Source organism: Ictalurus punctatus, chromosome 2 (genome assembly GCF_001660625.3).
Source record: "Ictalurus punctatus breed USDA103 chromosome 2, Coco_2.0, whole genome shotgun sequence".
Taxonomy (NCBI): domain Eukaryota; kingdom Metazoa; phylum Chordata; class Actinopteri; order Siluriformes; family Ictaluridae; genus Ictalurus; species Ictalurus punctatus.
In genome coordinates this window covers 27,647,380-27,659,034 of record NC_030417.2, presented here as the reverse complement: position 1 = coordinate 27,659,034, position 11,655 = coordinate 27,647,380, and the positions used below count along the sequence as shown (strand labels likewise).

General features: G+C 39.0%; 1 protein-coding gene across 1 annotated transcript; it reads right to left on the bottom strand.

The window, feature by feature from the left end:
• Positions 1-4,607: 4,607 nt before the first annotated feature.
• On the bottom strand, positions 4,608-11,078 carry slc16a5b (solute carrier family 16 member 5b). Its single transcript, XM_017485217.3, has 4 exons — positions 10,590-11,078; positions 7,853-7,996; positions 6,023-6,886; positions 4,608-5,441 (listed from the first exon to the last, which is right to left on the bottom strand). Exons 1-4 carry the CDS (start codon positions 11,044-11,046, stop codon positions 5,185-5,187), a joined length of 1,722 nt encoding a protein of 573 aa, XP_017340706.1. The 5' UTR covers positions 11,047-11,078; the 3' UTR covers positions 4,608-5,184.
• Between the last annotated feature and the right edge of the window lie 577 nt (positions 11,079-11,655).

Sequence of the window (11,655 nt, the reverse complement as noted above, 5' to 3'; positions counted from 1 at the left end):
ACAAAGAACATTTATAATAATATCAAACAATCCAGACAGCATCTGGGTGCAGTGTAGGAGAGCTGCATTACTAGCTGTACAACTCCTGTTTCTCTGAGGAGCGGGTCAGCAGAGCCTGAGAAGGGAAAAAGAGGAGGAGAGAGAGAGAGAGAGAGAGAGAGAGAGAGAGAGAGAGAATGAATGAAGCCTGCTGCCTGTCCCAGCCTCGCGGTTTTTTGGCTGCAAGATACTATGGAGCAGACCAAACAAATTTTTGAGAGGGAAATGTGGGGTAATAGATTAGAAGTATTTTGAGGGAAACGAGCAACTAAACCCGCCCCTACTACCAAGCTGGGCCGAAGAAAAGGAGACGCAATATGATCATTACTGTCATTATTTATGGACACACACACAGTATGCCCATCGGCCCACTGCAAGTGTGGGTCGCTACCGGTCGAAATAATGGGCGTGTCGACAGGTATGGGCGTGTCGACAGGCCTTTTCAATTGGTCGCGAAAGCTGTCTGTTCCACAGAAAGGCGGGCCGTAAGCTTAAACGCTCAATTCAATTCAGTTCAATTCAATTTTATTTGTATAGCGCTTTTTACAATAGACATTGTCTCAAAGCAGCTTTACAGAAATATCAACATGGTATACAGATATTAAAGGTGTGAATTTATCCCAACTGAGCAAGCCACTGAGTGGCGACGGTGGCAAGGAAAAACTCCCTAAGATGTTTTAAGAGGAAGAAACCTTGAGAGGAACCCGACTCAGAAGGGAACCCATCCTCATCTGGGTAACAACAGATAATGTGAAAAAGTTCATTATGGATTTATATGAAGTCTGTACGGCCTTAGGAGCAGCCGTAGTCCCAGCAGTCTGGAATTAGAGAAGATTTGAGCTCCATCCAGAGGAAGAAAGGATCTGGATCTCTAGTATCTCCATAAATTCGTGTGGGGCTCGGCGAAAGGAGAGAGGGAGAAAAAAGATTATTACGACTGCGAAGTAGTAGAACAGAATCTAGTCAGGGTAGGCTTGACTAAACAAATACGTTTTAAGCCTAGACTTAAACACTGAGACTGTGTCTGAGTCCCGAACACTAATAGGAAGACTGTTCCGTAACTGTGGGGCTCTATAAGCGAAAGCTCTCCCCCCTGCTGTAGCCTTTACTATTTGAGGTAAATCCGACGTAGACAACGGGTGTGTAACTTGTAGTCACTATCCCTAAGCTTATTTCCCTTCTTTGACTGTAATGTGTGTAACCCGGCGATAATGACAATAAAAATATTAAATATAAATGTATCTTTGGAACGGTATGGAAGTATAATAGTGCCGAATATCCTCAAGGCAAAATGACATGTTGAATTACATGAATTGAATAAAAACATGTCGTAATAACAATACTTTTTTTGCCCAGCAATTTGACACAAATTGAACCCAAAAACACAGCAATAACAGTGCTTGAATTAGTTTCCTCTGCAATTCATTGGGGTTTGTATATTTGATTGAAAACAAATTCCAGCATTCAAAATTTATCCATCCATCCATCCATTTCAGAGTCACAAGGAACCTGGAGCCTATCCCCGGGAGCATCGGGCACAAGGTGGGGTACACCATGGACAGGGTGCCAATCCAGGCACAATCACATACACATTCATACACTACGGACACTTTAGACATGCCAATCAGTCTACCATGCATGTCTTTGGACTGGAAGAGGAAACTGGAGTACCCAGAAGAAACCCCCGCAGCACGGGGAGAACATGCAAACTCCGCACACACAGGGCCACGGTGGGAATCTAACCATCGACCCTGGAGGTGTGAGGCAAACGTGCCATCCACTAAGCCACCGTGCGCCCTCATTCAAAATTCAGTGCACACATATTCACCTTCCTAAATATGGTTCCAAAATATTCACTTGTTGAAATACCATCTTCATTATTCGACAGGTAATTTTTCAACACATTATTTTTCAACCTCATAAATTCAGGCTGCAAAAATTCAGGTCTTAAAATTCGGGGTCTTAAAATTCGGGTCTTAAAATTTGGGTCTTAAAACCACAAGAGAAGATGAACCTAGCGGACTGGTATGAAGTTGACTTGACGTTGGACGCACCTTTTAGATTTTTGAAATTTAATTAAATAAACTGTCAAATCATATTTGAATATTGTGATGTTTTTATACCGTACGGACATATACACAAAATAGACCATAGTTTAAAGCTCAGTAGCATTTGAAGAGAATGACTTCCAGTCACAAAACCAACTGGAATGTGTTCCTGTAGGAACACTTGTCAGATATGATACACACCTTTTAGGTTTTTGATTTTTTTTAAAAAAGGTGTGTGTTATAGCTGACACCTAGATGAACACTTTTACGTTTTGGTTGTATGACCATTCCCTTCAAATGCTATTGAAGTTAGAAACATGTATACCAATATGTAACTTTAGAGACGGTCCCTTAATTTGCTCATATCTGCGAATACCGAACGTCCAACGTCAAACCAACTTTATGCCAGTCCGCCAGGTTCATCTTCTCTTGTGGCTTGTCAACACAATCCCACCACTAGGTGCCAGCCCAGAGTAACATGTTACAGTAGTATCGGCAATCCATTACTCTGCCTGTGAGACCCGGATGTGAAGACTTCACTTTTAAGACCTGCATTTTTGCAGCCTGAATTTGTGAGGTTGATAAATAATGTGTTGAAATACTACCTGACAAATAATGAAGATGGTATTTTAACACGTGAATATTTTGGAACAGTATTTTAGGAAGGTGCATTGAATTTTGAATACTGGAATTTTATTTTCAATCAAAATATTCAAACCCAATGAATTGCAGAGGAAACTAATTCAAGCATTGATATTGCTGTGGGGTTTTTTATTATTATTATTATTTTTTTATTTTATTTTTTTTAATTTGTGTCAATTTGCTGGGCAGAAAAATTTAAGTATTGTTATTGCAATATGTTTTTATTCATTTTATGTAATTCAACATGTCATTTTGCCTTGACATTTGGCACTATTATACTTTCAAGTTCGAAATTTGCTTTCTTGTCTGTTACAACTGTATTGATTGCAGATGATAGCAAAACATATCTGTCATAGAAGTTTCAGTTTCTACAATTTAACTTTTAATAGCCTACAACTATGATTTTCAATTGTATGTTTCTCTGTAATTTCACTGCAAGTGCATGCAAACTAAAAACATGGAAGTTTTGTCTGAGAAGTAATAAAGCAATGGAAATACTGGACGCGCTGATCATAAAACATTGCATCATTAAGCACAGAATTATTAAAAGGTAGACTGCTGCTTGTAGGTGACTAAGAACTATTTAGTACCTTTCTATTAATTGCCATTAAGCAATTTAGCAAACACACAATTTTAACCAATAAAACATTTATTAAATTATCAATGGTGGTAGTGTGGCCCATGTGTTCACAAGTCATTTTGAACAATTTTAAACAAATCCAACATTCACACACTCTCACTGACATTCATACTGTAGTAGCAGTCAATAAAACAAATTTTCTCTGTTTTGTCTTTGTTTGACTGAAGGAAGTTTTGGCACATCCAACTTCTAATTAGAACAAATCGCCTGCAAAATATGTAGAACACTACAAAAATAGTTGTTTAAGCAAATGTATCAGTGTATTATGCAGCTGAGAAACCCATATAGAAAACTGTTATCTGGGCTGCACTGCTTGCCTGTGTTTATATGGGGATCCTGTCAGTCTCCCTCACCCCATCTCAAATACAGTAGGTGTGCAGTGAGCAAAAAAACACACAATAAAAGAAAAACATAATGATAAGAACAGGTTGTAAAACTAGAATAAACATTGGTAGCATTTTTCAGAGATAGAGAAATTTGTTAAAGGGGGTAAAGCTGGAGGCAGAATATAGGCATACTTATTTTTGACTTATTTAGGTTTTGACTGAAATCATGCAACCAGCTGACTCATTCATGTGTGACTAGTCAAATAAGTTATCAACTCTGATAAATGTGGGTTGTAATTTCCACTGTTGCACTTTCCACTAACCCTAACTCACAACACCATCCCCACAGGCCAACAAAACATACTTCATCATAATTGCCTAATAATGCATCAAAAGCACAAACTTGGCTTTTGTTAACACAATATTTGTTGAGAAATAATAATTAAAAAAAAAAAACAGTTGTTTGAGAAACAACCCAAATGTAACACTAGAGGGAAGTATTTACTTAAGATTAGACCGCAGCATTAACAATAATACTTTACTTGTTTGCTTGTATAGTTGATGCATTCAGCTTAATTCATGCAGCTCTGCAGTCTTTATTCATTCATTCATCTTCAATAACCGTCAGGGTCACAGTGAATTTGGGAGGGAATCATGTACACACAGTAGAATCAACAATAGAATTCTTATGAGTCACATAAAAGATTGGCATAATTTAAAAGTCTTATATTATTAATAATAATAAATGTACCATCAAGTGGCAATCTGCGGGGGCCAAGCACCCTTTGAAAACAGTGCAAGGTGCAACAAACAACGCCCTTAACCGTGCACATGTATGCTGGTTTAATAATTCTCGCTGTGTATAAGACAGATCATACTGATGAGTCTAGAACAGCAGCACTCAAATGTATCTCTTTATTTAAATACAAAGTTCAGATATATAAATATGTTTAAGGCTTTATTTTTACATTCAAGTAACTAAAATAAATTCAGAGTTAACAAATAGTTTGAACAAGGCTATCATGGTTTTTCACAGTGTCAATATTTTTTTTATAATTATGCCTATATATTAAAGTAAACATCCATCATGGGGCATGACCTCCAACCATAACATGACTGACCTTATTCAGAATTAAATATTTCTTCAAGCAAATATCTAAGTGAAATAATTTTGTACATATTTGCAAAAATACAATGTTATCTATAGCAAGAGAACAATATTCACTGAGTTGGCAATGTTGTTTGGTAAAACATAGAAAACATTTATGAAAAGAAAAATACATTTTTTTTAGTTGAATAAAGACAATATGTCAATTCCATTATGTGCAAATATAAACCTTCACCACTGAGCTGCTTGAATGGGAAACGAAGCCCAGTATCCATGACTAAAAAATGAGAAAATTAATGGCAAGGAAAATATCAATGTACATTCCTATATGGTCTGAAATTCTAGTGGAAGTATGCAGAAATGCATTTTACACTGTATTATTTAAACATTAGTGGCAGTATCCGTATCTTGGACCTTCTTCCTCTGTAAAGGCACTTGGTTGTCTCCAACATCAGAAGTCAGACTGATACTAGGTTTCAAATTGTTTCTGTTTTCAGAGAAAGGCCTCTTCTCCTCCTTGTTACTTTGTCTGTCCAGCCAGTAGAAAGACACCATAATAAAGAGGGCAGCGGTGGAAACAGACACACTGCAGAAGAAGAACACGTAGCTGTACTGGCCAGTAAAATCTGCCAACATTCCTGCAAGAGCAAGATCAAATTCAGCATGAGACACTGTGTCAATAACAGTCTCCTATTTATTAGGGAGATCAGCAGGAAGCTTGAATACATGGTCTTCCTATTTGACTTGACATTTGAGTTGCTACTGGTAATCGAGTGGAACATTGTGTCTTTGATGTAGTAAAAGCAGGAATGTGCTGACTTTATTTACCTTGAGGAAATCAGAACATTACCAGGAGGCAAACAGGGAGCCATAAAGTGCTAACAGAACTGGACACTGGTACAACACTTTATGGTAGTCTATAGTTTGAGTCCTACATTAGTAACATCTCTAAAACTGCATGTTATTGTTTAAAACCATAAATAGCTATACATATTATCACCTTTTTATTGCATATTGCTGATTATAATTAGTTATTTCACTATGAATAGCTAATTTCCTGCTTTATCATTAATATTTTGTTTAATCTTATAATCTTTTCTATCTAGAAAGATTTTTCATAATGAAAAGCACCAGATAAATGTTGATGGTTTTTATTTATATAGTCATTTTCATATTATTAACAACACACTTGTTTATAGTTCTAGAAGGCATGCCTCACCTGCTAGAGGTGGGCCCAGAAGAAGCATGACACTCTCCATGATGCAGATGAGGCCCAGGGCTGACTGAAAACGACTCATCTCCACCGTCTCCATTAACACAGTGTAGAGCAGTGAGCCCACGATACTCATGGAAGCAGCAAACACCAGCACATAGCCCAGGAGTGCATGGAAACTGGTCACCGCACCACACACACAGTTGCTCAGGCCATTGACCAAGAGGGCACAGGCGAACACGTAGACAAATTGCCGGCTTCCACGGAAGCGCTTAAGTCCGAAGAACAATGCCGCCGTTGGTCTTACTATGATGTTGACCAGACCGAGGACAGCCATAAGCAGAGCAGCACCCTCCTGCTCTATCCCATGTGCAGTGGCGTAAGGGACCAGGTAGACAAGTGGCACTAAAAAGCCCAACATCATCCAGGACACACCCAAGGCATAAGCAAGGAAGCGTGGGTGGGTGCGTATCAAGTCAACAGCCATATGCCTATACAGGAAGGGCACTAGGGTTGACAGGTTGCTCTGCAGACGCCCCTTCAGCCCCGTTTGCTCCTGCTCTGCAAGAAGACCACTGGTTTTACCAAGTGGATTTACTGACTGCATTGGCTTTTCCTTCACCTTCATTTTGGCCCCAAGAGGCCTCATGACAGCCCCACACACACAGCAGTTGAGCACTACTCCACCCAGCACCATGAAGCTGCCTCGCCAGCCAAACTGCCCCAGCAGAAAGTTGGCCAGCAAGGGCAGAGTGCCTAGTCCCAGCGCTGTTCCTGTGGAAGAGAGGGCACTGGCAAAGGCACGGCGGCGTACAAAGTAATGGCCCACCATGGTGACTGATGGCTGGAAGCACAAGCAGAATCCCAGTCCTGTTGGGTGAAGAAAAAAACCTCACAGAATTACTTCCCTGAATCCAACAAGTGCTTCTGAGAAAGACTTCACTGATTCCTCTGTGTAGCAGTCCTCTGCTGATATAAAATGTTCATATCATTATAGTGGCCATCAAGCTAACCAATTTTATGATATTATCACAATTTTCTTTTCTTTTTTAATTACCATCTATTTACCTTGACCTCTTCTCTGAGCTTTGCACCTGTAAAATCTGAGTGAGAGTTTTATCCACCATGTTTTAACTTACAGTACATGGAACTCTATGCAGTGAACAGAATTGTGGAATTGCCTAGGAAAGCAATGGTTCTTTTAAATTTGCTCAAAATAAGGAACCAAAGAAGATTTAAAAAAAAAAAAAAAATTGCATGCATCATTTCTTCCCGAATGCTTGGTTACTCCTCCCCTTCTTCTGGCTTGAGATTTAGTCAATTTAGTCCATTCTTCCACTAACTGGGTGCACAATTCAGCTAAAATTTTGGATTCCTATTCCTGTGTTGCCACTGCTGTTCCAAATAATGCCACAAGTATCCTTTTGCTCAGAGTCCAACTGAACCATTCTCACGGTCCTTCTCACTAATTTTTTACAGCAATACCTCTGTAAATACGGTGTTTCAGGTGTTCTGTACCCACCTTTGAAACTGGTCATCAACTAGCAATCTGGGTCTTTTTGTATATTCATACTGAATATAGACACTTTATAGACAATTTCGACACTGTACTGGTGGAGGCAACCAATTTTCTGTCCAGGGAGCTTAAATGTCCTTATGTGGCTTCCGAATGGAATATTCTTTATCCTGTGAGCAAGAACACTACCTAACTAGAAATCCTCCACAATAATGGAACACTGAGATATTTTGAATTATCCACATTAGCAGTATTTTGTGTGCTGAATATTATGATTATTGGCACATGTATACTATGCACGTGTTATATGCAAGACTCACCTGTGATGACTCCAGTGCCAATGTACAGGTCTGCCATGGTCTGAGCGAAAGAGCTGACTACCATCCCGATTCCACTCAGGATCCCACCCACCATTATTGTTGCACGACAACCAAAGCACTCCACGAGAATGCTGCATACAGGGCCTACAGAGAAATATTAGCATTGTAATACAAACAACAATACGCATGTAGTCATACACACAAGACAAAGCACACGCAAATACCCAAACCCTGACATGACAATAAGAGTATCTGAATTGCAGATAAACCCTTTTAGCATCCGTACACATATGGAGATTATCTGAGTAAAATATAATAGATGAGGATTGCAGTGGGGTATACAAACTCTGTGTTCTACTCAGAATTGATGAAAATCCTCTTCCATGATTACAAAAGGGAACTTGAGTATGAACAACCTTTTTTCCAGGTTTATGTACAATTGTATGTAAATGTTTGGGCACCCTACCCAATTACCTATTTTGTTAATTTAAATAAAAAAAATTAACACAAGCTCTTCAGCAAACTATATAAGAATTAAATATTAATGTACAGCAAATATTAAGGCTCAGCTGTTTAGAGGAACTCATGGTTGTTGAGTGTTAGCACAAGGTTTGAAAAATCAGAGAATTTGTTATGCTCTGGAATTATTCCTAATGCCAATTATTGAGTCTTATAATGCGTCTTAATGAGTCAGCCTAACAAGTTAATTAGTTCCTGAGACGTTGTACCTGGAAGGGTATCCAAATGTTTGTACATGCCACAATTACTGTTCTGATTTATTTATTTATTTATTTATTTATTTTTTATCACATATAAAGTAACTATGCATTAACTATAGATTTGCAAAAAAAAAATTTTTAAATAGTTTGCTGCAGCTCTTTTGTTTACTTTTCACTTCAAAAATCACTAAAATATGTAATTTGGCCAGGGATTTCCAAACAATTGCAAACAACTATAGAACAGTCACATTGTAAAAAAAAAAAAAAAAAAAAAAAAAAATTACAAATGTAAATTACAAATGTTTTTTCTCCCTTACGAACAGAGACTGTAGCATTTCTCTGTGTGTTTGTGATCACATTTATTAAGCACATATGTATAGAAATCACAAAACCATATATTTCCACATATTACCATAGATTTGATGTCAGCAAAGGGAATACAATAAGCATTCCAAAATGATGTATCTTTACAGCTAATAACTATTTTTTAGTATAGGTAACATTCAATACTACTAATCCTTTAAATCCAGGCATGCTTCCTAAACTAAACACTACTCCTGTTCAAAGGAACATTTTGGAGGATATGGAACTGTGCAGAAAACAGTTTAGAGGATCACTTTTTTTTTCCAACACAGGAAACATACTGAGATATTCTCACAGCTGAACAATTGGCCATGAAGGTTGTTAGAACAACCTCCTGCCTGGCTCTTTTGTCTCAGCTGTCAGACTGAACTTGATGTTCCCTCAGAGGGGAAAAGGGAAAAAAAAAATTATGCTCACTTATCAGACTGTCCACCCATTTAAAAGCAAAAATCTTTTTTTTTACTTTCCACTTGAGTCACATTTCTTAAGAGTAAGCTTTCAATAAAATGCCTTTCTTCACTTTATCTGACTACAGCTCGGCTCAACCACACGCAAGCCAACCAGGACGGCCAGGAACCTTGGGGTGATTCTCGATGACAACTTGACCTTTACAGACCACGTCTCAACAACTGCACAGTCATATAGGTTCATCCTGTACAACCACAAGAAAATCAGACCCTACTTCACCGAACAGGCTACTAGTCCAGATTCTTGTTATTTCAATACTGGACCACTGCAACTCACTACTCTCGGGCCTCCCAGCCAGCTCCATCAAACCACTTCAGATGATTCCGAATGCAGCAGCACGCCTCGTTTTCAACCAGCCCAAGAGAACCCATGTCACACCCCTCTTCATCTCCCTCCACTGGCTTCCTGTAGCCGCCGCATCAAATTCAAGGCCTTGATGCTCACCTACAAGACCTTGTCTGGAACAGCACCCTCCTACTTCAACTCTCTCCTGAAGGCTTACGTTCTCTCATGCAATCTGCAATCAATCAACGACTGAGACTTAGCAGTACCTACTCAGCGTGGCTCAAGGTCCCTTTCATGAACATTCAAACTAACTGTTCCTCAGTGGTGGAATGAACTTCCAACCTCAATCCAGACTGAAGAATCTCTCACCATCTTCGAAAAACAGCTAAAGACCCACCTCTTCCGTGAACACCTAACCAACCCATGAAAAAATGAAATAAATAAATAAATAAAAATGTACTCTGGCACTTACACCTCTACTCTGTGCACTTTGCTTCTTCTGGAACTCAATTAACGGATCTTGTATGGTAGCGCTACTTGTATTGTTCTCTGCTTGATATATCGATTTGCTTGTATTTTCTCATTTGTAAGTCACTTTGGATAAAAGCGTCTGCTAAATGAATAAATGTAAATGCAAATGTATTTATTACTTCTAAGTCTGATAGAACATTGTGGGAGAAAAATCTTGAAATACATCAGAGTCCATACATATAATTTTTGTACCACTTATCCTACACAGGGTCACGGGGGAGCCTGGAGCCTATCCCTGGGAACTCAGGGCACAAGGAGCGGGGACAACCCGTCACACTTCATCATCATAGGAATCATTACAGGAAAATAAAGCAATAAATGTGAAAATAAATCTCATTGTATCTATGGATTTATGTGAATCCATTTCCGACCTCCTGCATGTAGTACTGCTGTCATGATGGCTGGCACCCAGGATGTTTCAGAGTTGCTCGCCTGGAACTCTTTTTGCAAATCTGTGTAAAAGATGCCAATGCAGGAGGGGAAGGCAAGTGTGAGTGCCAAGACCAGGATAGTAGCTGTCAGTACAGCCCAGCCCCACCCTCCATCAGGTGCCAGATGTCTACTGTGTTGCTCTCCTGCTACTCCTGTGTGGCACTGCAACCCCTCATGGAGGCTGGAGGATTCTACATCCTGATCATCCTGATCCTCAGGCTTGTAGCTATGTTCTTGGCCTTGGCCTGGCCATGTATCTGAAAGATGTGAAGAGGAAGTCCTGCTCCATGTCCCAGGGCTTTGGCTAACATCCACATTGGCTCTTGCCTGGTGGGTGATGGAGCCATTGCTTACTGTGGTCCTCGGGGTCTGAGAAACATCTACACCTTCGGTCATTCTGCTTGCCAGAGGGGCTTCTCTTCCAGCTGCTGTCTGCACGAATCAGAGGACAAAAGAAAACACTCAATAAAGCCTGAATTTCCCAAAACCTTTATAGTTTGATACATTGTGATGCACTAGATGGTATATGTACCTAAAAGTGATTTATTACAAATCTATTTCTAGAAGAAGAGTGTACAGCATGGGCCAATGTTCAGCACAGCTGGGTAATTATTCCCTACTGACCTAGTTATTACCTCAAACTATTTGCAGTCTAAGACCTCGTCCACAGGGGAAACAAAGAGATATAACACATTACTGTGGCTGGCATAATTATAAACCAATTGTTGTTAAACCAAAAGTGGTCACTAATGCTGTGATTATTTTTGCCATAATATTTTGTCTCTTTAGTCATAATGAACTCATTATTCATTATGAGTTATTATCTTGTTATATACACATATTATTTTTGACTCCTAACACTTAAACTGATGAAATTACATAATGGTTATAGTAATCATTTTGACCCTTTCAATTTGATGTAATATACTTGAATACAGTGAATTAACAATCATTAGATGTATTTCATATGCACTGATCAGCCATAACATTAAATCCACCTGTCTA